Raw genomic sequence first — 27781 nt, forward strand, 5'->3', positions numbered from 1 at the left:
CATCTCTCTTACCCTTACGTTACTCACTCGATCAAACCACCTCACACCACACATTGTCCTCAAACATCTCATTTCCAGCACATCCATCCTCCTGCGCACAACTCTATCCATAGCCCACGCCTCGCAACCATACAACATTGTTGGAACCACTATTCCTTCAAACATACCCATTTTTGCTTTCCGAGATAATGTTCTCGACTTCCACACATTCTTCAAGGCCCCCAGAATTTTCGCCCCCTCCCCCACCCTATGATCCACTTCCGCTTCCATGGTTCCATCCGCTGCCAGATCCACTCCCAGATATCTAAAACACTTCACTTCCTCCAGTTTTTCTCCATTCAAACTCTCCTCCCAATTGACTTGACCCTCAACCCTACTGTACCTAATAACCTTGCTCTTATTCACATTTACTCTTAACTTTCTTCTTCCACACACTTTACCAAACTCAGTCACCAGCTTCTGCAGTTTCTCACATGAATCAGCCACCAGCGCTGTATCATCAGCGAACAACAACTGGCTCACTTCCCAAGCTCTCTCATCCCCAACAGACTTCATACTTGCCCCTCTTTCCAGACTCTTGCATTTACCTCCCTAACAACCCCATCCATAAACAAATTAAACAACCATGGAGACATCACACACCCCTGCCGCAAACCTACATTCACTGAGAACCAATCACTTTCCTCTCTTCCTACACGTACACATGCCTTACATCCTCGATAAAAACTTTTCACTGCTTCTAACAACTTTCCTCCCACACCATATATTCTTAATACCTTCCACAGAGCATCTCTATCAACTCTATCATATGCCTTCTCCAGATCCATAAATGCTACATACAAATCCATTTGCTTTTCTAAGTATTTCTCACATACATTCTTCAAAGCAAACACCTGATCCACACATCCTCTACCACTTCTGAAACCACACTGCTCTTCCCCAATCTGATGCTCTGTACATGCCTTCACCCTCTCAATCAATACCCTCCCATATAATTTACCAGGAATACTCAACAAACTTATACCTCTGTAATTTGAGCACTCACTCTTATCCCCTTTGCCTTTGTACAATGGCACTATGCACGCATTCCGCCAATCCTCAGGCACCTCACCATGAGTCATACATACATTAAATAACCTTACCAACCAGTCAACAATACAGTCACCCCCTTTTTTAATAAATTCCACTGCAATACCATCCAAACCTGCTGCCTTGCCGGCTTTCATCTTCCGCAAAGCTTTCACTACCTCTTCTCTGTTTCCCAAATCATTTTCCCTAACCCTCTCACTTTGCACACCACCTCGACCAAAACACCCTATATCTGCCACTCTATCATCAAACACATTCAACAAACCTTCAAAATACTCACTCCATCTCCTTCTCACATCACCACTACTTGTTATCACCTCCCCATTTGCGCCCTTCACTGAAGTTCCCATTTGCTCCCTTGTCTTACGCACTTTATTTACCTCCTTCCAGAACATCTTTTTATTCTCCCTAAAATTTAATGATACTCTCTCACCCCAACTCTCATTTGCCCTTTTTTTCACCTCTTGCACCTTTCTCTTGACCTCCTGTCTCTTTCTTTTATACATCTCCCACTCAATTGCATTTTTTCCCTGCAAAAATCGTCCAAATGCCTCTCTCTTCTCTTTCACTAATACTCTTACTTCTTCATCCCACCACTCACTACCCTTTCTAATCAACCCACCTCCCACTCTTCTCATGCCACAAGCATCTTTTGCGCAATCCATCACTGATTCCCGAAATACATCCCATTCCTCCCCCACTCCCCTTACTTCCATTGTTCTCACCTTTTTCCATTCTGTACTCAGTCTCTCCTGGTACTTCCTCACACAGGTCTCCTTCCCAAGCTCACTTACTCTCACCACCCTCTTCACCCCAACATTCACTCTTCTTTTCTGAAAACCCATACAAATCTTCACCTTTGCCTCCACAAGATAATGATCAGACATCCCTCCAGTTGCACCTCTCAGCACATTAACATCCAAAAGTCTCTCTTTCGCACGCCTGTCAATTAACACGTAATCCAATAACGCTCTCTGGCCATCTCTCCTACTTACATAAGTATACTTATGTATATCTCGCTTTTTAAACCAGGTATTCCCAGTCATCAGTCCTTTTTCAGCACATAAATCTACAAGCTCTTCACCATTTCCATTTTGATAATTTCCTTTGATAATGTGTGAAGAAAATGGATTGTGAAAGTGAAATATGAAAATTGATTTTCATAAGTTTGCCAGTTATGGAGACTTTGTCATGGCCATCCCTTTGAGCAAGTTCCCAAAGGGAAGGGGCATCATAGATATAGATAGATAGAACTGAATTAGATAGATAGAACTGAATTTATCCCTGGGGATAGGGGAGAAAGTATGCTCATCTGACTTGGTGTGGTGAATATTATGGTAATTAAGCATTTCTAACTCATCAGTCAGTTCATGCAAGTTAACTTATTGCTGTTTTTCAAGATCTGCTTTTTATCTTTCCTCACCATCAGACCCTCCTCATCCTGTCAGTGAAGGATTCTTTAATCTTGGTCATCATCCCTTTTAATTAATTTACCAATGGAAGGCACATTTCGTTCTGCACACCACTAAGAGCAGATTCTTTCACATTTTGCTGGGTAAACCTATTGTGTGCATTATATCTAGGATTTATTTTTCCAGGCATCTTTGAAATGTTTTATCTTTTGTTCAAAGTGGAAAGAGATTGTATCATTTAAGGTAGAAGGCTGTGAGTCATCAGGGTCACTAGAGTTGGAGGTTATGGTGTAGGTAACTGCCTCAGTGCAGTTCTCTTGAGCATAGCTTTGCAATGTCTTTTATGTATGGAAGTGGGTGATATGCAAATGAAGGCAGCAGGGATGGCCGGGTACAACGCTGATGTGTACCTTGTGTGAATAGTGGGAGCTTGAAAACATGGTTAGATGGGATGGTGGGGTAGATGGATAAATGAAAAGTCACAGGTAGTGTTGCTTCTGTGGACTTCATAGGGGATCAGCATTTTTTATGAGGTTGGGGTCCAAGAGTAGGCAGCAGAGGCATTTATATGGTTGTTGTAATTTGGGTGATATTTTACATTTTGTTTGGTTATATGCATTGCATCTGTTCCAATTAGAAATGAAGTTAGTGCATGAATAATTAGTATTTACAGTATCATTGACTTACAGGTCTTGATTTTTCATATGCACCAATGTACCAATAACATGGAAAAAATAGATAATCTTTTTTACATTCTACCACTCTGCATGACTAATTGATGATTCTTCTTTTCACTGACATTTGTATTTCTTTTATCCAGGAATCAGAAGCAAGACTCCTGGCTGAGCGAGAGTCCATGAACCGAGGCCAAACATCCCAAGCTATGGTTCTTGCCAATCTAGAAACTATTAAGATCAACCTGGAACGTAGAGACTCTGAAGGGAAAATGAGATATGAAAATCAGGTTGCAGATCTCACTCGGCAGGTCAGCCGCCTCAAGGCGAAGTTGGAGTCTAATTCTGATCTCAAAGTTGCTGAAGATAAGTAAGTGTTAAGTTACAGCCATATGATTTAAAATTCCTAAGGAAGGCTGTTTTATATGTGTGATTATTTATTCATGATTACCCTAGGATGAATTTCTGTGAAAGATTTCCGGTGTTACCCATGACCTGCAGCTGAAGATTGCAATACTTCCAGTAGAAGGAAAATATAGACTCCTTTGAAGTGAGAAGTTCTTGATTTGTACTCCCAATGAAACATTGTTGCCAGGGATGACTTTAGTTGCAAAGTAATCTTGAGCAGATGGTGTTTAGTAACATTGTGTATGAATACAGGTATATATATGTAATTCATTAGAAATTTAATGTTATTGATAGAAACTTCTTTGACTATATGGTGTTATAAACATAATAGATTCACTTGGTTCACATCAAATCATATTTTGTAACAGTATTCTAATTTGTTTAGAGTAAGCGAGTTAGAGGCACGTATTCGTACCATGCATGCAGAAAATGCATCTACAACCAAGCAGCTATTGGAAGTACGAGCTGAATTAGCTGCCACTAAAACAAGGATGAATGACCTTCAGGACAGAGCAAGAGCTGTACCTTCCCCAGGAGCAAGGGCTAGGGGTGAGTAAACTTAAGAGTATATGATGAGAAAGATTTCTATCCTGTAGACCAGATGAGCACAGAGTTAGCATATTAACCCTTAATTGCGAATATGCTTGAATGGCTAACAGTTGTTACAAAAGATGTGTTTTTACAGTTTGCCATTTCCCACTCCCATCTAAACTGTGAGATATGTGTTATGTACATATGATTAGCATTAGGAAAAAACCTTCAAGTGTCAATTACCCATATAACAGGATGGAGGATTCAGGCCTTAGTAACTTAAAAAAACATTTTTACTCCATCTTTTCATACCCTTTTTGGTCCCCTTCTCTTCCTTGCTATCTTCTTTTCTGACACATGTGTTTTCTAAGATAGTCTCTCTTCCATCCTCCTACTTGTTTGTCCAAGCCACTTCAGGACTTCCCCATTCAGGTCTCTGAGTCATACTCAGTTTTCTTTCAAACCTCTCTCATACTTTATGATTCATAACCTGATCACTCCCACTTACATCATATAGTGACCTCAAGGAACTCGTTTCCAACACACCCAACCTCTTCTTTTCTTTTGTATTCAGTGCCCACAGCATGAACCCATAGAACAACATTAGGACTGCTGTACCTGCAACCTTACCCATCTTTGCCCTTAGAGATAGTGATCTCTCTTTCCACACACCCCTCAGTGTATCCACACCCTTTGCTCCCCTCACTCAACGTCTGATTCCCTTCAGCTCCCATAATTCCATCTGCTGTGACGTTCCCTTCAGCTCCCATAATTCCATTTGATGTGACGTTCCCTTCAGCTCCCATAATTCCATCTGCTATGACGTTCTTTCTAAGGTAATTGAAACATCCTACTTCCTCCAGGTTTTCGTTCTTCAAACTCACATGTAAACCAACCTGCCTTTACCCCTGCTAAACCTTATAACCTTATTTTTACTTCCATGAACTCTCAGCTTCCTCTTTAACTTCCTCCTTTCTGACACACTCCCCAATTCAGACATCATCATCTGCCGTTTCTTTCTTAAGTCTGCCGGGGGGACTGGAAATCCATCCTCTCTGTGTGGTTACCTATAATCCAAAAGTGGAACAGAAGAGCCAAGTGAGGATTTTAACTCTGACTCATTTCTCTGGGTGGGAAAAGGTGTGCAAGTGTTTCAAGAGAGAGAAGTTATGTTACTGGTTGCATTACATTTGGGACTCATTATGGATATTATTTTTTGCAACCAGATTTTGAATTGTGTTGCAGGTAGCAGCCCTGTGAGACCATCAATGCCATTACGCATGTCAGGACCTCCTCTTCATGTTCGTGACCTGGAGATGCAACTCTCTGAGGAAAAAGCTAGGGCAACAACCCTTCAGTCTGCCCTTGATCAGTCTAAACGCTCTTTGAATGAACTAATGGATCTTAGCAAACAGCATGAAAAACATCTGGCAGAGTCAAATGAAGCTTGTAAGACAGCTAAAGAAGAGTAAGTGTTATGTATAGTAGTTTTCTTCAAAAATTTTGTATGTAAATGATTAAGATTTAATTAGCTCCATAATTTATATATCATAACATATCATTATCGTGGAGATAATGATACCTTGTGTGTGTGTGTGTGGATGCGTCTTTCTTTGTCTGTTTACTGGTATACCTTATTCACGCAGGAAACAGCAATTACATGTAAGTTTAGTAAAGAAAATATAAGATTACTATTTATACTACCTTTAAATGTAGTGGATTCCATCCATATCCCTAAGAAAATGGGACTACTCTGTATGTGTTGGTGATTACTGTCAGCTGCTGTCTTTGCATGTAACTTTTGATTTTTTTATGAGTAGCCATTTAAGTTATTTTTTCAAGAACACTGGATAGCAGTGACTGGGTGTATGATAGTTATTTTCATGTATGGTACAGACATTTAAGTCATTGGTTTGAAAAAGATGAAGATACACCTCTGAAAGGTAAAACAGAAATATATAACACCATTCTAAGACAGATTTTAACATACAGATATGAAGCATTGTCACTCGCAATCAAAAAAGCTTATTGATCCAAGCTGGCAAAATGAGAGCACTGAGGCTGCTCAAAGGAGTTACAAGAATGGATAAGATGAGAAACACCAAGTAAAGATAATGGCATAGAACAAGCAAAGATGCTATAGCCATTTTAGAAATTGGAAGACACCAGATACAGCAAGAAATATTTAAACTGGACCCAAGAATGAGATTTTTTAAGATGGATTGAGGACATCAAGAGCTCAAGTGAAAGCAGAAGGAAGAACTTGAGGAAATTGTAGAAATCAGAGTACAGAGATAGGATTGATTAGAGAAGATTGAGAGAGAGAGAGAGAGAGAGAGAGAGAGAGAGAGCACTATGGACAGACTTCCATAAGTGTACCTTGCTTCTTGTGAGAATGGTAATTAGAAAATGGTCATTTAAGCTAATGGAAGAATTTACCCCTTCTTACATGCAAAGGATTCTAATGAGAACAGAAAAAAGTTTATGGCTTTCTGGTTGTAGAACAAGCTCCTGTAAATTATATTTTCTGTTGTGATATGTATACATATGAGCTTGTTTCATTAGTGTATTCACACAATATATTTTTGTAATTTCAGGCTTTAACAAAATTCCTATATGTAGATGTATGATTTACATATGGTTTGTAGTACAGGAAGATATCACTTCTCTATCTTCTTCAAGATTTATGTACATTCCTTGTATTTTGCAGATTTAGATCACATTCTTGCTTAATTCTTTTATTACATTTTTTCCTTTGGATGTAAATGTCATATTGTTTAGTTGTACAGAATGATAATAACACCATTTTCATTCAGTTAAGTGTTACCAGTTCATGATACCAATAGAATGTAAAACATCCATGATTCCCAAAACCAGTGTGAAGATGTTGGATTTTATAAAACTGTGCCCCAAATTGTTTCCCTGGGGATAGGGGTGAAAGAATACTTCCCACGTATTCCTCGCGTGTCGTAGAAAGCGACTAGAGGGGACGGGAGCGGGGGGCCGGAAATCCTCCCCTCCTTGTATTAACTTTCTAAAATGGGAAACAGAAGAAGGAGTCACGCGGGGAGTGATCATCCTCCTCGAAGGCTCAGAGTGGGGTGCCTAAATGTGTGTGGATGTAACCAAGATGTGAAAAAAGGAGAGATAGGTAGTATGTTTGAGGAAAGGAACCTGGATGTTTTGGCTCTGAGTGAAACGAAGCTCAAGGGTAAAGGGGAAGAGTGGTTTGGAAATGTCTGGGGAGTGAAGTCAGGGGTTAGTGAGAGGACAAGAGCAAGGGAAGGAGTAGCAATACTCCTGAAACAGGAGTTGTGGGAGTATGTGATAGAATGTAAGAAAGTAAATTCTCGATTAATATGGGTAAAATTGAAAGTTGATGGAGAGAGGTGGGTGATTATTGGTGCATATGCACCTGGGCATGAGAAGAAAGATCATGAGAGGCAAGTGTTTTGGGAGCAGCTAAATGAGTGTGTTAGCGGTTTTGATGCACGAGACCGGGTTATAGTGATGGGTGATTTGAATGCAAAGGTGAGTAATGTGGCAGTTGAGGGAATAATTGGTATGCATGGGGTGTTCAGTGTTGTAAATGGAAATGGTGAAGAGCTTGTAGATTTATGTGCTGAAAAAGGACTGATGATTGGGAATACCTGGTTTAAAAAGCGAGATATACATAAGTATACTTATGTAAGTAGGAGAGATGGCCAGAGAGCGTTATTGGATTACGTGTTAATTGACAGGCGTGCGAAAGAGAGACTTTTGGATGTTAATGTGCTGAGAGGTGCAACTGGAGGGATGTCTGATCATTATCTTGTGGAGGCTAAGGTGAAGATTAGTATGGGTTTTCAGAAAAGAGGAGTGAATGTTGGGGTGAAGAAGGTGGTGAGAGTAAGTGAGCTTGGGAAGGAGACCTGTGTGGGGAAGTACCAGGAGAGACTGTGTACAGAATGGAAAAAGGTGAGAACAATGGAAGTAAGGGGAGTCGGGGAGGAATGGGATGTATTTAGGGAATCAGTGATGGATTGCGCAAAAGATGCTTGTGGCATGAGAAGAGTGGGAGGTGGGCTGTTTAGAAAGGGTAGTGTGTGGTGGGATGAAGAAGTAAGAGTATTAGTGAAAGAGAAGAGAGAGGCATTTGGACGATTTTTGCAGGGAAAAAATGCAATTGAGTGGGAGAAGTATAAAAGAAAGAGACAGGAGGTCAAGAGAAAGGTGCAAGAGGTGAAAAAAAGGGCAAATGAGAGTTGGGGTGAGAGACTATCAGTAAATTTTAGGGAGAATAAAAAGATGTTCTGGAAGGAGGTAAATAGGGTGCGTAAGACAAGGGAGCAAATGGGAACTTCAGTGAAGGGCGTAAATGGGGAGGTGATAACAAGTAGCGGTGATGTGAGAAGGAGATGGAATGAGTATTTTGAAGGTTTGTTGAATGTGTCTGATGACAGAGTGGCAGATATAGGGTGTTTTGGTCGAGGTGGTGTGCAAAGTGAGAGGGTTAGGGAAAATGATTTGGTAAACAGAGAAGAGGTAGTAAAAGCTTTGCGGAAGATGAAAGCCGGCAAGGCAGCAGGTTTGGATGGTATTGCAGTGGAATTTATTAAGAAAGGGGGTGACTGTATTGTTGACTGGTTGGTAAGGTTATTTAATGTATGTATGACTCATGGTGAGGTGCCTGAGGATTGGCGGAATGCGTGCATAGTGCCATTGTACAAAGGCAAAGGGGATAAGAGTGAGTGCTCAAATTACAGAGGTATAAGTTTGTTGAGTATTCCTGGTAAATTATATGGGAGGGTATTGATTGAGAGGGTGAAGGCATGTACAGAGCATCAGATTGGGGAAGAGCAGTGCGGTTTCAGAAGTGGTAGAGGATGTGTGGATCAGGTGTTTGCTTTGAAGAATGTATGTGAGAAATACTTAGAAAAGCAAAGGGATTTGTATGTAGCATTTATGGATCTGGAGAAGGCATATGATAGAGTTGATAGAGATGCTCTGTGGAAGGTATTAAGAATATATGGTGTGGGAGGCAAGTTGTTAGAAGCAGTGAAAAGTTTTTATCGAGGATGTAAGGCATGTGTACGTGTAGGAAGAGAGGAAAGTGATTGGTTCTCAGTGAATGTAGGTTTGCGGCAGGGGTGTGTGATGTCTCCATGGTTGTTTAATTTGTTTATGGATGGGGTTGTAAAGGAGGTAAATGCAAGAGTCCTGGAAAGAGGGGCAAGTATGAAGTCTGTTGGGGATGAGAGAGCTTGGGAAGTGAGTCAATTGTTGTTCGCTGATGATACAGCGCTGGTGGCTGATTCATGTGAGAAACTGCAGAAGCTGGTGACTGAGTTTGGTAAAGTGTGTGGAAGAAGAAAGTTGAGAGTAAATGTGAATAAGAGCAAGGTTATTAGGTACAGTAGGGGTGAGGGTCAAGTCAATTGGGAGGTGAGTTTGAATGGAGAAAAACTGGAGGAAGTGAAGTGTTTTAGATATCTGGGAGTGGATCTGTCAGCGGATGGAACCATGGAAGCGGAAGTGGATCATAGGGTGGGGGAGGGGGCGAAAATTTTGGGAGCCTTGAAAAATGTGTGGAAGTCGAGAACATTATCTCGGAAAGCAAAAATGGGTATGTTTGAGGGAATAGTGGTACCAACAATGCTGTATGGTTGCGAGGCGTGGGCTATGGATAGAGATGTGCGCAGGAGGATGGATGTGCTGGAAATGAGATGTTTGAGGACAATGTGTGGTGTGAGGTGGTTTGAGCGAGTAAGTAACGTAAGGGTAAGAGAGATGTGTGGAAATAAAAAGAGCGTGGTTGAGAGAGCAGAAGAGGGTGTTTTGAAATGGTTTGGGCACATGGAGAGAATGAGTGAGGAGAGATTGACCAAGAGGATATATGTGTCGGAGGTGGAGGGAACGAGGAGAAGAGGGAGACCAAATTGGAGGTGGAAAGATGGAGTGAAAAAGATTTTGTGTGATCGGGGCCTGAACATGCAGGAGGGTGAAAGGAGGGCAAGAAATAGAGTGAATTGGAGTCATGTGGTATACAGGGGTTGACGTGCTGTCAGTGGATTGAAGCAAGGCATGTGAAGCGTCTGGGGTAAACCATGGAAAGCTGTGTAGGTATGTATATTTGCGTGTGTGGACGTGTGTATGTACATGTGTATGGGGGGGGGGGGGCCATTTCTTTCGTCTGTTTCCTTGCGCTACCTCGCAAACGCGGGAGACAGCGACAAAGTATAAAAAAAAAAAAAAAAAAAAAAAAAAAAAAAAAAAAATTGTTTTCTTGATCTTAACAGTTTCTAAATGTCATTGATATGTAATATGTGTTGATATGTAATATAGAGAACAAACTACAATAAACATTTGTTGTAGTTATGTACTAGAAATCACTCCAAGTTGCCAGTAATCTGCACAGCTTTTTACATAGGATTTTGGAAGTTTCCAGAAGTTTGAAGCTTGAATTTTTGACATTTTGCTTGTATTGTGTAACAACGTATCCACTTTATGTAATCTTTCTTCTTGGAATTGGAAATGCAGCATACTCTTTGCTACATTCATGTATTTATTTTCTGCAGGTACAACAAGTTACAGAAAGAGGCTCAAGAAACAGAGACAAAACTATCAGAGTTACAGGACCAGCTGAGGGATGCAATAGAGGAGGGCGAGAATGCCAAAACTTTACTGAAGTCTAAACTGGTTAAGGTATAAATGTCATTGTGTGACAATTTATTTAAAACTTCTTCCACCCTACAATTTGCAGAGTTCTGCTACATTCTTCTGTGAAATCCATATGTCATATACATAGTTCTTTTCTGTGTTCTTCCTTCCATCTTATTTGTTTTTAAAAATCTCTCAGTTATATCACTGAAATACACTTCAGAAATTCTATTGTTTTTGTTTAGTCTTTATCCTCATAAAAATCATTGCTCTGTTTTAAATGTTCTCGATCATTCTTTCCATGATAATGCATCCCTTTCTTATTTCTGCATTACTGTTCCCTTTCCCCCAAACACACATCCACATCATTACAGGGCCATTTCTGCTGCTTGTACTTTACTGTTCATTTGCTTGTGTGAGACTCATACTTTTCGTTGATGTATTTCAGACTAATGTCTCATAGCATATCACCTCATGCATTCTTTTGTGGGAGAAAAGGGAGTGTGACTGTTGACAGTTCTTGCTGTATGTGGTGGCACATTTCTCACCTCCAGACTGAGCTGTCTGACCATTAGAAAGACCTCCAGATTTCATGGGATCAAAATGCCATTTACCCCTAAATAGGGTCTTGCATTCTTTCCACATGCCCAGTTGATTTTAAAGTATTACATTTCATCTACTCTGCCACTCCACAGCTCATTCCCTTTGCATTCTCTGCTATATCACATCTCATCAATGCTCCCTCATTAGTTTCTTCATGCTGTTCAGTTACACCACATGCTCCTTTCAAATAACGTGTTTCCACAGCCTGGATTCTTGACATCTGTGGTTCATCCCATGTTCATGTTTCAGCTGCATAGATCAGGGTCAGGAGGACTATGCTGTCCTTAAATTGTTTCTTTATTTCTGTATTTACACTTCAACCCTTCATTTCTAGTTTCTCTGCCTCCCATATCTTTTACACAGTTTAGGACACTTTCTCCTGTCACTTTTGGGCTTTTCAAAATCTGTACTTTCAGTATGTTTCCTTTAAACACCATTATTGTACTTTTACTCACTTTACCTTAAGTCACCTATGCTAACACGCATCATAAAACTCATACAATCTTCTGCAACTCTCCTCACTCTTGGCAAACAACACAGTATCACTCGCCACCATACCTCACCATCACTCTTTATCTCTACAACCCTTTTCCCCAGTCTTGCTTTCATCCCTCTTATCACTCCATCCATATATGTTGTAAAAAGTCATGGTAGCATCGCACAATTCTGCCTCACACCCACATGTACACTAAAACTTTCTCTCAACTCTGGTATTAGAATTCCTCTTAATTCACCGGTTCTTAGCTTTTTTGTTGGGGTGCACCTTCATTATTACTACACTCCCTTCTGTACCACATAAGGGAATGTGAAATGTGTTCCAGTCATTGATACAGTCTAAAATTTTTATGTAATATTATGAGTTTTTGGATATAATCCTCTGAGCAAAGTTTTGAAACATTAACAAAACCTGTTATTCACTTGGGTTTTGAATTTGACCATTCTCTAGTCTTTGAATCAAATGAAAAATCTCTATAACTGCAAGATTTGGGAATCAAATAAGAAATGTCTTTAACAGCAAGGTTTGGCTTTGGTGTATTACACATTACAGTTAGAGATTGGATGTGAGTGGATGTGACCTGCCTAAGTCTGTTCCTGGCACTACCTTGCTAATGTGGGAAAGTGATCAAGTATGGAAAAAAGGATTAATTTTTGTGTCCAAGGAGTTGATAGCTTATTTTAGAGTGATTGGTGCCCACATTTCGCCATTTTTTTTGTCTATTTTGTCCAGTTTAGGACTTGTCCTGGATGGCAGGGCAATGATTGTTTCAAGACCACCATGCTTTTCCACTGCACAGAGATGAGCATCTCTCATGTTAAAACTTCTTTATTTGCTTTATTTGTTCTTTGAGTTTGGTGATGAACAACAAAGTAATCTGGTATAATGTTTAACCATTCATGGACCTTTTTAAGGAGTTTGCCAATGATAAACTTATAATATTTTTTCAGACTGAAGATGAACTGCAGGCAAGTCAGAAACAACTGAATGATGTTAATGAAGCCCTTCAGAAAGCCAAAGATGATGAAGAAAATGCCAAGAAGGAGGCTCAGGAACAATCCAGGTCAGTTGATCATGAATTTCAAATGCTTCTTTTGAAGAGTATTATTATGGTTGAATGGGTTTCTGAAATATTTCATGTTGTATCACATTTACCTCTTCAGATTGGCAGCTGAAGTTCAAGACAAGTATGAGAGAGAAGTAATGCTCCATGGGGCTGATCTGAAAGCCTTGGCAGCACTGAAAGAAAGACAAGCTGAACACAACTCTGAGCTTCAAGAGGCAACCTCAGCCAGGCTAAAGGCTGAAGAAGCTGTAAGAGGTGAGACCAATAGGAGGGCAGCTCCCTAACCCCAATAAAAAAAAGCTAGCTTGTGGAATATTAAAGAATTTTTTAAAGGTCAAGATAAAATTGAAATTTTTATCATTACACTTATTATGATGAACATATTGTGTAGGGCTTGAAAAAATCAATTAGCCAGATTTAAAGAGAAGACAATGAGCCAACTCTTGAGCACTCATCAAAAACATCATGTATTATCATTATGTAACTGTATAGGTAGTAGTTGGTAGGCAGTCAGCGATCAGGGAGTGTATCACCATTACTACCCGCCTCGGTATTGGTAGAGTTAGTAATTCTTTCTTTTTTCTTTCAAACTATTCGCCATTTCCCGTGTTAGCGAGGTAGCGTTGAGAACAGAGGACTGGGCCTTTGAGGGAATATCCTCGCCTGGCCCCCTTCTCTGTTCCTTCTTTTGGAAAATTAAAAAAAAAACAAGAGGGGATGATTTCCAGCCCCCCGCTCCCTCCCCTTTTAGTCGCCTTCTACAACTCGCTGGGAATACGTGGGAAGTATTCTTTCTTTCCTATCCCCAGGGATAAGAGTTAGTAATGCATGCGCATATGTTATTATACACACTTAAACAGCACATCTTGGCATTGCATCATCCATAAATTGCTTAAATGATGGTGAAAACAAAGTAATGAGACAAAATTGATAAAAGAATTACAAAGTGCGTACCAGTCATCATTTGGCTAAATCCTTGTTTTTGTTTGAAGTTTCAGACTGCCACCACATGTGGCAGCACCTAATAGAGCCTAGGCCAAAATGTTTATTGACTTCATTTGTAATTGGTAGCCATAGGGTTAAAATTTCTTTTAAGGGTTGGAAAGATACAAAACAATATTTCTCTCAGACCAAAACTCTTGAAAGAAATTGGATATTCTTCTTATCAAAGGGTTGTCACTTGTACACATAATGCCAGTTTGAAATATTTTAAAATTTCCATGACCATATTTGTTAGGAATGTGTATGAATATCAAAGAAATACGTTTGATGACATTTTGATGTATGTGGAATATAGGATATCCATGTTGGTGGTAATTTTGAAAAGCTGAGCCCATTTTTTCTCCGTGATTTCTTCTTTAAGTGTAACCCAAGATGGTGTAAGTTTTCTTGAATGAAACACACACAAGACATTGTCCATTTGTTTATTACATTGGCGCTTTGGATTTTGTACCATATTACATCTTAGATACCTTTATGAATAGTGTAGGTTCCCATGAGCTTTTTGACAGCATATCTATATTTGTATGCACTTTTTTCTTTTTCAGACACTCGGTTAGGCTTTGAGGAACGAGAGAATGTTCTTCGTCGTGAGAATAAGGACCTTCTAGTCAGATGCAATGAACTAGAGGAACAGAATAAATCTATCCTTGATCAGTTTACTCAACTGTCTGATAAGATGGCAGCAATTCAAGCCAAACTTACATCATCTGCGGTATGAAATTATGCATTATTAGTCACCAAAAAGAGAGTATTAATTAATGTTTCTGATTAACTTTTCTCTTTTATTACCTTGAATCTTCCCTTTTCCTATGCTTTGGTTAAGTGCATAGAATGCTCTCGGTTCGTGCATACATTCCCAACATATGCTGAGGGTGCTAAAGTTAGAAGTGCCTCTTGATGTCATGCTTAGTACACGAGTTGATATGTCAGACAAGGTAGATGCATTCATTAACAGTACCCTCATACTCAATAGTCCTCCACTGCACACAATTGGAAATTATTTGTTTGGGTTCCACATAGGAATTATCTTTAATTTGAATTATTTTACTTAAGGCATTTGTTTTATGGTTTACTTCTTCAAATAACTTTGTACCATCTCACAGACCTTTTCATCAGTGTATTACCAAACTTATGTCACACAGTCATATCATCATAAAGGGCATTTGTCCATGTATTGTTTTGAGTGATTACACCTTTATCACATCGTTCTTTTATCAGTAAATTCCCAACTTTGTTTTTGCCTCTTGTAACCCAGGAAGACTAAGGTTGGATTCTTATCTGTGCACACATTGGTCAAGCATTTTATTATGAAAGCTTCCTGCACAGTATCTTTTTATGTAATTACCTATTTGTACCATACAAGGAGGGAATTTTACACTCGTCAGGTCCCATCTCTTAAATATTTTCTTTGTCTTTGTTTCTGCCTCACCCACATGTGTACAACCGGCATTCTGTTAAAAAACACAATCTTTCCTTACCATATACAATACTTGATAACATATAACTCATAGGGCTCATTCTTCCTAACTCTAGATTTTCCTGCGGCGAGCATTATGCACCAGTTTTGCCTTTTGGTGAAGTAATAGGAGAAATAGATTCAAGTATTTGGTAGGATCATTTAGGCAGGAGCATTAGGTAGAGGTCATAGGTAGGATAATTTGCCAGGAGCATTAGGTAGTAGTCAGTAGGAACATTAGGTAGGACCTTCTGCAAACACTGTACTAAAGTTCTTTGCCAGTTGCCTGTTAAGGGTGAGGCATGAAGGCTAAGAAGCAGCACTGGAGTTCACTAGTTATGGAGAATCTGTTGCCTTGGCTACCCCCTTGAGGGAGTTCCAAATGGGAACAGGTATTAGAGATATAGATAGATTGATCTTTATCTCCGATTCCCATTCCCCACAGGAAATCCCTGAAGGGGGTGACCATGGCAAAAGAGTTTCCAAAGTTGGTGAACTCCAATGCTGCTTCTTATCCTTTAGTGCCTCACCCTTAATAGGCAGAGGGCAACTATAGTGCAGTGTTTCCAGAGGCTCCTACCTAATGGTCTTACTGATTACTTATATCTAATGTGTCTACAATCATACATCTTAAGTTTATGTGTATGGTGTCTGCATAAACCATGTCCTCACTCATTGTTTCATTCATTAACCACCCTTATGCTATAAAAGTACTTCTGTACATTTTTTTGATGAATATGGGTTGTTTATGGGTTTGTTCATATAGGGGTTGTAATGTTCCTCTGTTAGCTAAGCAAGTTTCAGTGAGTATTCATGAGAAACACAAAACTAAGGGAAAATACATGTAAAAAGGCTCTTAGAAGAGTAGCAGTGTCTATGTGTCTTTGCCCTTTTGCCAGCCTGCAGAAATAGGCTGATACATCCCATTTCAACAAGAGTAATTCCTTAAAAAGTTACAAAACTGCATGCGTTACTGCAGGAATAGATTGATGCTCATATGGAATTCATTGAGGAAAATCATAATTTGATAGATATGGTTATCTTTTGCTTTACTTCCATTTTAGGGCATACTTGTCATATTGACATCTTTATTTTTATGTATTATTTTGAATCAGATGTGATCACAATATGTTATCAATAGTATATTGATAAATGATTTATTTGAAAAATTTTCATAATTGCATTGCCATGTTTACAGAATGAGAGTGGCAATGCACCATTCACAGAGGAAGAAGCTCGATCCTCAGATCAGCTTCGTGAGGTTATCAAGTATCTTCGTAGAGAACGAGATGTTGCTTCTGGAAAGTGTGAGGTAGCACAAGCAGAGAACCAGAGGTTGGAAGCCCAGAGAAATATTCTTAAGAGTCAGGTTGATAAGTTAACCAAGGACTTGTCTGAGGAAAGGGAAAAAAACCAGGTAAGGAAAACTAGTAAAGTGAGAAAAATTGGGTACTTTTGTCAACATTTTTTCAGATTTATATGTGTGACATTTATCCTACCCTTCTTATATTACTTAATGCAAGAAAGTGACACTTGCTCTACTTTAATGTTAACCCAGTTGGTAGACTATATTTGTCAGCAAATACTTTAAACTTTAATGATGGATCAGCATATATTGAAAATGTTGAAGAGGTCAGTCTTTAGTGTTTGTTTAAAAGGAAAAAATCTTTTAGGGTATTACTTTTGATAATCAATATACCCATTCAGTGTTAGTAGTGTCACTATTTTTGTGTCTGCATTGAGTGCTCTTGCCTTGTTTCTTGTAGCAAAAGATGGAAATATTTTGGCATGACATTCTTTTAGGTTGCTTTAGTCTATCTCACTCCTACCAGTATCATTCCAGCATTATGTATGGAAGGATATTTTGATGTAGAGGTTGGAGTTGCTGATCATGTCTCTAGCACAGGCTCACCAAGGCTTGAATCCTTGATGATGAATTACGTATTTACACTATAAGCATATGGTCCCATCTCTTGAACATTCTCTTTTATCATACACTATTTTAAATTCATGTAAGTTATAAGCATTAACCATGTCCCCAGTCATCTGATGCCATTCATCCACCACTCTGATACTTTAAAAGTATTTCCCTGCATATTTTTTAACAGGTTTCTTGCTAAATTATATGTTAAATCCTTTAGTTGCTCAGTCCCCATATATCTCTAAGGACTGCTCACAGTTTGTTTCATCAGCCCATCATGTGCTTTCTCTAGAGCCATAAATGCCAGGGCTGAAGTAATTGTAATTCAGTTGAAATGTAATTAATTACAGAAATATTTTAATTGAAAATAGAATTGAAGTGACTAATTGTAATAGTAGAGAGCTTGGGAAGTGAGTCAGTTGTTGTTCGCTGATGATACAGCGCTGGTGGCTGATTCATGTGAGAAACTGCAGAAGCTGGTGACTGAGTTTGGTAAAGTGTGTGGAAGAAGAAAGTTAAGAGTAAATGTGAATAAGAGCAAGGTTATTAGGTACAGTAGGGTTGAGGGTCAAGTCAATTGGGAGGTGAGTTTGAATGGAGAAAAACTGGAGGAAGTGAAGTGTTTTAGATATCTGGGAGTGGATCTGGCAGCAGATGGAACCATGGAAGCAGAAGTGGATCATAGGGTGGGGGAGGGGGCGAAAATTCTGGGGGCCTTGAAGAATGTGTGGAAGTTGAGAACATTATCTCGGAAAGCAAAAATGGGTATGTTTGAAGGAATAGTGGTTCCAACAATGTTGTATGGTTGCGAGACGTGGGCTATGGATAGAGTTGTGCGCAGGAGGATGGATGTGCTGGAAATGAGATGTTTGAGGACAATGTGTGGTGTGAGGTGGTTTGATCGAGTGAGTAACGTAAGGGTAAGAGAGATGTGTGGAAATAAAAAGAGCGTGGTTGAGAGAGCAGAAGAAGGTGTTTTGAAGTGGTTTGGGCACATGGAGAGAATGAGTGAGGAAAGATTGACCAAGAGGATATATGTGTCGGAGGTGGAGGGAACGAGGAGAAGAGGGAGACCAAATTGGAGGTGGAAAGATGGAGTGAAAAAGATTTTGTGTGATCGGGGCCTGAACATGCAGGAGGGTGAAAGGAGGGCAAGGAATAGAGTGAATTGGAGCGATGTGGTATACCGGGGTTGACGTGCTGTCAGTGGATTGAATCAAGGCATGTGAAGCGTCTGGGGTAAAACATGGAAAGCTGTGTAGGTATGTATATTTGCGTGTGTGGACGTATGTATATACATGTGTATGGGGGGGGGGGTTGGGCCATTTCTTTCGTCTGTTTCCTTGCGCTACCTCGCAAACGCGGGACACAGCGACAAAGTATAATAAAAAAATATAAAAAGATAATAATTGTAATAGTAATTAATTGTGATCAAGTAATTGTAATTGTGAAAAGGGAGGAAAGTGGTACTGTTAGCCTTGTAAATGCAAAGGTGGGCAAGCAGTGCTGGTCCAAAAAAAATAATGTCAGTAGCAGTAGTGGTATGATTTTTTTTTACCAAATTTTTTTCCAAATTTGGGAAATTGTGATTATAATTGATTTTAGTTTGTAGTAATTGTAATTTTGAAATGATTGCTATTTCCAGATGTATTTATAATTATTATTATAAGTTTGAATGGAGAAAAACTGGAGGAAGTAAAGTGTTTTAGATATCTGGGAGTGGATCTGGCAGCGGATGGAACCATGGAAGCGGAAGTGAATCATATGGTGGGGGAGGGGGCGAAAATCCTGGGAGCCTTGAAGAATGTGTGGAAGTCGAGAACATTATCTCGGAAAGCAAAAATGGGTATGTTTGAAGGAATAGTGGTTCCAACAATGTTGTATGGGTGCAAGGCTTGGGCTATGGATAGAGTTGTGTGCAGGAGGGTGGATGTGCTGGAAATGAGATGTTTGAGGACAATGTGTGGTGTGAGGTGGTTTGATCGAGTAAGTAATGTAAGGGTAAGAGAGATGTGTGGAAATAAAAAAGAGCGTGGTTGAGAGAGCAGAAGAGGGTGTTTTGAAATGGTTTGGGCACATGGAGAGAATGAGTGAGGAAAGATTGATCAAGAGGATATATGTGTCGGAGGTGGAGGGAACGAGGAGAAGTGGGAGACCAAATTGGAGGTGGAAAGATGGAGTGAAAAAGATTTTGAGTGATCGGGGCCTGAACATGCAGGAGGGTGAAAGGAGGGCAAGGAATAGAGTGAATTGGATCGATGTGGTATACCGGGGTTGACGTGCTGTCAGTGGATTGAATCAGGGCATGTGTAGCATCTGGGGTAAACCATGGAAAGTTGTGTTGGGCCTGGATGTGGAAAGGGAACTGTGGTTTCGGGCATTATTGCATGACAGCTAGAGACTGAGTGTGAACGAATGGGGCCTTTGTTGTCTTTTCCTAGTGCTACCTTGCACACATGAGGGGAGAGGGGGATGGTATTCCATGTGTGGCGAGGTGGCGATGGGAATGAATAAAGGCAGTGTGAATTGTGTGCATGGGTATATATGTATGTGTCTGTGTGTGTATATATATATATGTACATTGATATGTATAGGTATGTATATTTGCGTGTGTGGACGTGTATGTATATACACTATGTATGGGGGTGGGTGGGGCCATTTCTTTCGTCTGTTTCCTTGCGCTACCTCGCAAACGCGGGAGACAGCGACAAAGCAAAATAGAATAGAATATTATAATTTCGTATTCTACTTCGCTGATGTAGGAAACAGCAATTATGTATGATAATGTAAGATAATAACTGTAATTTAGAAATGGAAAGCAATTGTAATTGAATTTTTCACTCAATTGCTCTTACCTTGATAAATGCCAGATTTTTTTTTTTTTTTTTTTTTTTCAAACTATTCGCCATTTCCCGTGTTAGCGAGGTAGCGTTAAGAACAGAGAACTGGGCCACTGAGGGAATATCCTCACCTGGCCCCCTTCTCTGTTCCTTCTTTTGGAAAATTAAAAAAAATTGAGAGGGGAGGATTTCCAGCCCCTCGCTCCCTCCCCTTTTAGTCGCCTTCTACGACACGCAGGGAATACGTGGGAAGTATTCTTTCTCCCCTATCCCCAGATCTAGATTTATGTATATGTCTGTGAGTAATAACCACAAACAATAAATAGTACGTGTCTTAGTGAATTTATATCACAAAGCTCGCTTCCCTTTACATCCCCCTCCCCCACCACCCCTTATGTGAATATATGGATAATTGCATAAGCATATGTGAAAGTATGAATGGATGAATCTTAAAAAGTAAACATGAATAGTGATGTGTCATTTAGTGAATTTGCATCCCACCACCACTGCCATTGGGTGGTCTATCCATTAACTCCAGCACCATACCACAGCCATGTAAGATATGTCTGATTCCTTGTTTGTAGTTGTCCTTATCCTATACATTTTTATTTGCAAACTTGTTCATCATTTTGGTTGAAAGTATATATATTACAGTTGAATGTACAAGTTAGGAAGGAAGTCTGCTGAAGAGGTGGATAGATGCACTAGGAAAGTTAATAAGGCTGTTAATATTTCAGATGATGTTAAAGGAATGATTATTAAAATCATTTTGTATATACTGGGGCCATTGGGCTGTCAAAGGACTGAACCAGGGCATGTGAAGTATCCGGGGTAAATCATGGAAGGGCCTGTGGGGCTTGGATGTGGATAGGGAGCTATGGTTTTAGTGCATTGCACATGGCAGCCTCTTTTGGGTGTGAGTGGATGTGGCCTTTCTTTATCTGTTTCCTGTCAATACCTCACTGATGCAGGGGGTGGTGATCAGGTGGGAGGGAGAAGAGAACATACACAACTTTTTTTTTTTTATCTTTCATGCATTTGTGCTGTGAGGGTGAGGTTGAATACCTCCCATGTGTTCCCTGCGTGTCATAAAAGGCGACTAAAAGGGGAGGGAGTGGGTGGCTGGAAATCCTCCCCTCCAGTTTTTACTTTTCCAAAAGAAGGAACAGGGAAGGGGGCCAAATGAGGATTTTCTGTCTTAGCCTCAGTTCTCTGTTCTCGACGCTACCTCTCTGGTGTGGGAAAAGGCAAATATTCATAAAAAAATATATATAGGTATATGTGCGTGTAAGTTTTTTATTATTATTATACTTTGTTGCTGTCTCCTGTGTTAGCGAGGTAGCACAAGGAAACATATAAAAGAATGGCCCAACCCACCCACATTCACATGTTTTTACATACACATATACATACCATTATATTTCAGTTTATACATACATATACATACACATGTATACACATGTGTATGTGGGTGGGTTGGGCCATTCTTTCGTCTGTTTCTTTGCGCTACCTCGCTAATGCGGGAGACAACGACAAAGTATGTCTTAGCCTCAGTTCTCTGTTCTCGACGCTACCTCTCTGGTGTGGGAAAAGGCAAATATTCATAAAAAAATATATATAGGTATATGTGCGTGTAAGTTTTTTATTATTATTATACTTTGTTGCTGTCTCCTGTGTTAGCGAGGTAGCACAAGGAAACATATAAAAGAATGGCCCAACCCACCCACATTCACATGTTTTTACATACACATATACATACCATTATATTTCAGTTTATACATACATATACATACACATGTATACACATGTGTATGTGGGTGGGTTGGGCCATTCTTTCGTCTGTTTCTTTGCGCTACCTCGCTAATGCGGGAGACAACGACAAAGTATGATAAACAAATAATACATACACAGACATATACATATGTACACATCTACATATTCATACTTGTTGCCTTCATCCATTCCCGTCACCTCCCTGCCACACATGAAATGGCACACCCCTCCCCCCCCGTGCACACGCAAGGTAGTGCTAGGAAAAGAAAACAAAGGCCACATTCGTTTACACTCAGTCTCTAGCTGTCATGTGTAATGCACCGAAACCACAGCTCCCTTTCCACATCTAGGCCCCACAAAACTTTCCATGGTTTACCCCAGACGCTTCACATGCCCTGGTTCAATCCATTGACAACATGTCGACCCTGGTAAACCACATTGTTCCAATTCACTCTATTCTTTGCACGCCTTTCACCCTCCTGTATGCTCAGGTCCCGACTACTCAAAATCTTTTTCACTCCATCCATCCACCTCCAATTTGGTCTCTCACTTCTCCTTGTTCCCTCCACCTCTGACACATATCCTCTTTGACAATCTTTCCTCACTCTTATATGTACATATATGTGTATGTGAGCAGATGTGCCTCTCCTTTGTCTGTTTTATGGTGCTACCAGCAATCAAGTATGAAAAAAAGTTGTGTATATAGGTGGTGTAAATGAAGATGCTGGTCTCGCTTAATGAGTCAGCATAGTTTGCTGTGTGGGAAAGTAAGATGAACTTTTATAGGTGTGGAAGTCTGTATTAAACTTTAACTCAGTAGTGTTTGTTTAGGATGTATAAGAGTGGTTCATTGGATTTATATACCTGGTCCAACCCATAGAATTGGAAATGGTTTTATGATAGGCTGCAGTGAGATATTAGAGTCATGTTCCTGTTGTTACCCTTTAGTCAGTTCAGAAAACTTTTGTTTTGTTGTATAATTATTTAGAAGCACTTTTATCCCTTGGGCTAGGGGAAAAGAATACTGTCCACTTATTCCCTGTGTGTCATAGAAGGCAACTAAAAGGGGTGGGAGCAGGGGGTGGAATCCTCCCCTCCAGTTTTACTTTTCCAAAAGAAGGAACAGAAAAGGCAGCTAAGTGAGGACTTTTTCCTCAAAAGGGAATTATGATTGAAAAAAGGAAGCACTTTCTTAGATTATAAGTCTATGGAGGTGCATTTGCTTCTTGATCAGCTCATTTTTGAGTTTTGTGGAAATTATTGTGCCAACTTATTTTCTTTGCCATGATTTTAGTACAGCTAACCTTGTTTTGTTCATACCCACAAACAGTATGTGTCCAGAATGGTGCTACAAGGTAGAAAATTTCATCTCTATTGCAGGTATCTGTAGACAGTGCAGGACGCTACGCAGAACTTCTTCGGAAGGTACACACCATGGATGCTCTTGCAGATAGCAACCGCCTCTTGCGTGAAGAAAAGGAAAGCTTGCACAGCTCTTATGAAGAATATAAGGCCAAATTTGAAGCACTTGAAAGACAAATTGAACCTCTTCAAGAGAAGCAGAGGTTCAGCGTCAACAAAATTGAAGCTCTCTTGGTGAGAATTGTTATTGTTCATAGTTATCATTATTGTGAATGGATTGGATGAATATGTTTTATATATGTCAATGTGCTGAACCAGGGTACATGAAGCAGTCAAGTTGAACCAGGGAATGGCTTGTGGGATTTGGCTATTGATGGTCATTGGTAGTTTCAGCAATTTATCAGTGGCTTAGACGTAGGAAAATTCTCCCAAAACCTGTGAAATATAATCATTTTTTTTTTTCTATTTTATTTCTAGCTTGAGAAGAAAACCCTCCAAAATGAAAAGGAGATGTTTAAGAAGAGGACACAAGAGTTAGTTGAGAAGTTGAACCATGCCAAACCTGAGGACTTCGTAAAGCTTCAGTAAGTTGCCCGTTTGTCAGCTCAAAATATCTCAATATATGAATAATTAGATTCAATTTTTTCTATAGTATTGTGTAAAACCAGTTTTTATTGTCTGTATTAGAATATAGTTTATGTATATAGAAGGAAATTTTTTGTATAAATTGGCTGAACCAGAGCACATGAAGTGGTCAGGGGAAAACATGGAAAGTTCCTTGGGGTCTTGTGAGTAGGGGGGTTCTGGTTTAGAGGCATTTATACATGATAGTCACAGAGTGAATGAGACTGAATGTGACTGCTTTGCCATATATGCAACAGATTCTTTTGCACATCTTTTTTTTCCCAAAAAATTGCTATTGATATTCTCCCTATAATCCAGTTTGTATTTACAGGCAAGAGGTAACAGAACAACAGAAGGTACTACAGGGCCGAGAAGCAGAAGTTAATAGATTAAAGAATCAGGTATATTGTCTTTGAAAACTGTTGCTTTTTTTCTTCTTGATTACCTACTCTTTATAATTATCTTATATAAAATTGTTTCGTATTTTGTCATTCATATATTAGTGTGAAATATTTGCTTCATGTTAGATTACTGGATGAATTGAAGTGAAGTGAGAAGCTCTGTGGACATGATCCGAGCCTTGTAAATGAACAAAGTTAACAGTGATAGGTACATAAGGTGGAGACTGTTTTCTTCCACTTTAATTATAAGGGGATAGAATGAAGTTTGAAGATAGTTAGGAAGGTGGAATGGGAAGCAGTAACATTGTGAGGTATGAATCCATTTCAGTGTTTCTGTATGAAGTCAAGAGAAAAAACTTGCTTCACCTAATCACCTTGGATCTTTAGATTGTCAAAATTATTATTTTAGTGTTTGTGTATGAAGTCATGAGAAAAAAAACTTGCTTCACCTAATCACCTTGGATCTTTTGATCGTCAAAATAATTATTTTTGCCGGAATTCCAGTTAATAACTAACAACATTTTTTGCTCGAGACAGCTAGCACAGCTGTCCAAGAACCAGCAGATGATTGTGAATCAGAAAAATCAGTTCCAGCAACAGCTAAATATAGTTCGAGAGGAACTACGAAAGGCAAATGAGGAGACAAAAAAGAACTTGTTGGAGAAAATTCGCTTACAGCAACAGGTGAGTTCATGTGATGCCCTCCATACATTTTCTTGGAAAAAAAATAAGAATCTGTACACAGTTTAGTGTTTGAAGTGAAGTCTTGGTTTTAAAAGTTTTTTACCATATGAAGTTTTCTCTAATCCATTCTTCTAGATTATTGCTGATGTTTTGTTTTGCTTCAATTTCCATTGGAATCATATGATATACTTCGTCAAATGCCATTGCATCATTCATCCTTTCCATATTTCTAGACCATTTCAGGACACATTCAGTTCTCTCGTGCATACTCCTCTTACTACCACACCTCTCTCGTACCAATTATTTCCTACTCTTTGAACATTCCTTACACCACATATTGTTCTCAAACATTTCATTTCGAACACATTCACTTTATCCTCAACATTCTTTCTGAGGTGCATGCCTCACATCATACAGCACCATTGAGATTACTTTACCATCAAACATACTTATCTTTGTCCTTAGAGGCTGACCTTTCTTTCCAAACATTCCTTATTGTGCCTAAGACCTTTGTTCTTCTCATCCACCCTTTTTCTTTCATACTATTTGCCGTCTCCCGCGTTAGCGAGGTAGCATTAAGAACAGAGGACTGGGCCTTTGAGGGAATATCTTCACCTGGTCCCCTTCTCTGTTCCTTCTTTTGGAAAATTAAAAAAAAAAAAAGAGGGGAGGATTTCCAGCCCCCCGCTCCCTTCCCTTTTAGCCGCCTTCTATGACACGCAGGGAACACGTGGGAAGTATTCTTTCTCCCCTATACCCAGGGATACTACTCATCCACCCTATGGTGTACTTTATCTTTGTTTCCATTTGCTGCCTTATCCACTCCCAAGTATTTTAAACTCTCGACTTTTCCATAGTTGTGTCCATTCAGACTCACACTACAAACAACCTCTCTCTCTCTCTTCACTGCTAAATCTAATATCCTTGCTTTTTTTCTCATTTACTCTTAACTACCTCTTTTCACATTCTCTTCCAAACTCAAGAGACCAGCCTCCGTAGTTTATCACTGGAATTTGCCACCTGTGCCATATCATCAGCAAACAACAACTGACTCTCCTCCCAAGCCCCTTCCCCCCCAGTACACTGCATACTTGCTCTTGTAAGACTCTTGCATCCACCTCCTTCACCATCCTGGGGATAATTAGCTTTTATAGCCGTGGTGACATTGTACATCACTGCCACAGACCCACATTCACAGTAGGAACCTCTCACTCTCTTCTCTGCATACTTGTACTTGTGACTTACTCTTGTAGGAAAAACTCCCTGCTTCTTATTTCATTCCTTACACACCATATATCTGTAGCACCTTTCATAGAGTATCCCTATCAACCCTGTCATATGCTTTGTTCAGATCCTTTAGTGCCATATTTTATAGTATAAGTAATTTCTTTTTATTTCAGTATGTTGAGGAGAATAAAAGAATTGCAACAGAGAAGGCCAGACTACAGCAACAGGTAATTTTTAGAAAAAGGAATATTTTAGATAAGTAGAATTTTGCATTTTGTGTAATAATCACATCATCAGGGGAGACACAACAGAAATAAAAGTCAGTTGATGTACATCGAAAGGACGAAGCTAGGACGCCATATGGTAAACATGTTTACCAAATGACGTCCTAGCTTTGTCTCTTTGATGTATATCAACTGTTATTTCTCTCCTGTGTCTCCCCTGATGATGTGATTATTACACGAAAGTGCACTTGGGAACTTATCGTGTTTCATTTTCCCCATGGACTCATAGGAATGTACACATATATGCACATACTTATACATAAATTTTGCATTGTTATTATTATTGTTAATGAGATGACCTTGATAAGGGCTGGGCATTCAGCTTCCTGTGTCATCTCAGCTAACATTAAAAAAAATGAGACATTGTAGTGTTAAAGACTGGAAATGAGATTTTTGCCAAAGCATGATGTGTCACTGTCGCTTTATTGATGATATTAATCATTCCAGCAAGTATGATTTTATTCATTAGAAAATAAGTACAATTTGATTATAGATTATATGCCTTTTATTTTCAGATGTTTTAGATTAATGCATGTTACACCTCAAGATTACTTTTGTGTTTTATTCTAGTGTATTAAGTGAAATTTTGGTCTCAATTATGAATTTAGAAATATAGTTATTCATTTTTTTTTTTTTTTCCCCAAAAGAAGGAACAGAGAAGAGGGCCAGGTGAGGATATTCCCTCAAAGGCCCAGTCCTCTGTTCTTAACGCTACCTCGCTATCGCAGGAAATGGCGAATAGTATGAAAAAAAAAAAATTCATTTATATTCATTATACTTGATTGTCGTTTCCTGAGTTAGCGAGGTAGGCTAGGAAGCACGAAGAAAGACCCATCTACTCATATGCACACACATATATATATATATACATGTACATTTTAAGTATTATACTTTGCCGCTGTCTCCCACGTTAGCAAGGTAGCGCAAGGAAGCAGCTGAAAGAATGGCCCAACCCAACCACATACACATGCATGTACATACACGCCCACACCCATTTCAACATATACATACACAGACATATACATGTATACACGTGCATATTCATACTTGCCGTCTTCATCCATTTGTCACCACCCCGCCACACATGCACATACACATACATAGACTTATCAGTATACACACATATACATACTTATACGTACAGACACGTACATATATTCACATGTATGTATTCATACTTGCTCATCTTCATCCATTCCTAGTACCACCCTGCCCCACAAGAAACAGCATTGCCACCCACTGCGTCAGCGAGTTAGTGCCAGGAAACAGACAAAAAAAGGCCACATCCG

The 27781-nt window shown here is 39.5% G+C and overlaps 1 protein-coding gene across 2 annotated transcripts in view; it reads left to right on the forward strand.

Annotated features, from left to right (window-relative positions):
* LOC139755375 (uncharacterized) overlaps nucleotides 1–27781 on the forward strand; it is a 110847-nt gene that overhangs the window by 55430 nt on the left and 27636 nt on the right. For both annotated transcript variants that reach the window (XM_071673591.1, XM_071673592.1), the window contains exons 16-28: nucleotides 3322–3545; nucleotides 3969–4132; nucleotides 5360–5582; nucleotides 10672–10798; nucleotides 12803–12915; nucleotides 13016–13173; nucleotides 14466–14632; nucleotides 16575–16793; nucleotides 23291–23506; nucleotides 23750–23856; nucleotides 24228–24297; nucleotides 24835–24981; nucleotides 26382–26435. In XM_071673591.1, coding sequence (XP_071529692.1) covers nucleotides 3322–3545; nucleotides 3969–4132; nucleotides 5360–5582; nucleotides 10672–10798; nucleotides 12803–12915; nucleotides 13016–13173; nucleotides 14466–14632; nucleotides 16575–16793; nucleotides 23291–23506; nucleotides 23750–23856; nucleotides 24228–24297; nucleotides 24835–24981; nucleotides 26382–26435 — 1989 coding nt within the window. The remainder of the gene's footprint in view (nucleotides 1–3321; nucleotides 3546–3968; nucleotides 4133–5359; nucleotides 5583–10671; nucleotides 10799–12802; nucleotides 12916–13015; nucleotides 13174–14465; nucleotides 14633–16574; nucleotides 16794–23290; nucleotides 23507–23749; nucleotides 23857–24227; nucleotides 24298–24834; nucleotides 24982–26381; nucleotides 26436–27781) is intronic.

The sequence above is a fragment of the Panulirus ornatus genome, chromosome 19 (genome assembly GCF_036320965.1).
Source record: "Panulirus ornatus isolate Po-2019 chromosome 19, ASM3632096v1, whole genome shotgun sequence".
NCBI lineage: Eukaryota > Metazoa > Arthropoda > Malacostraca > Decapoda > Palinuridae > Panulirus > Panulirus ornatus.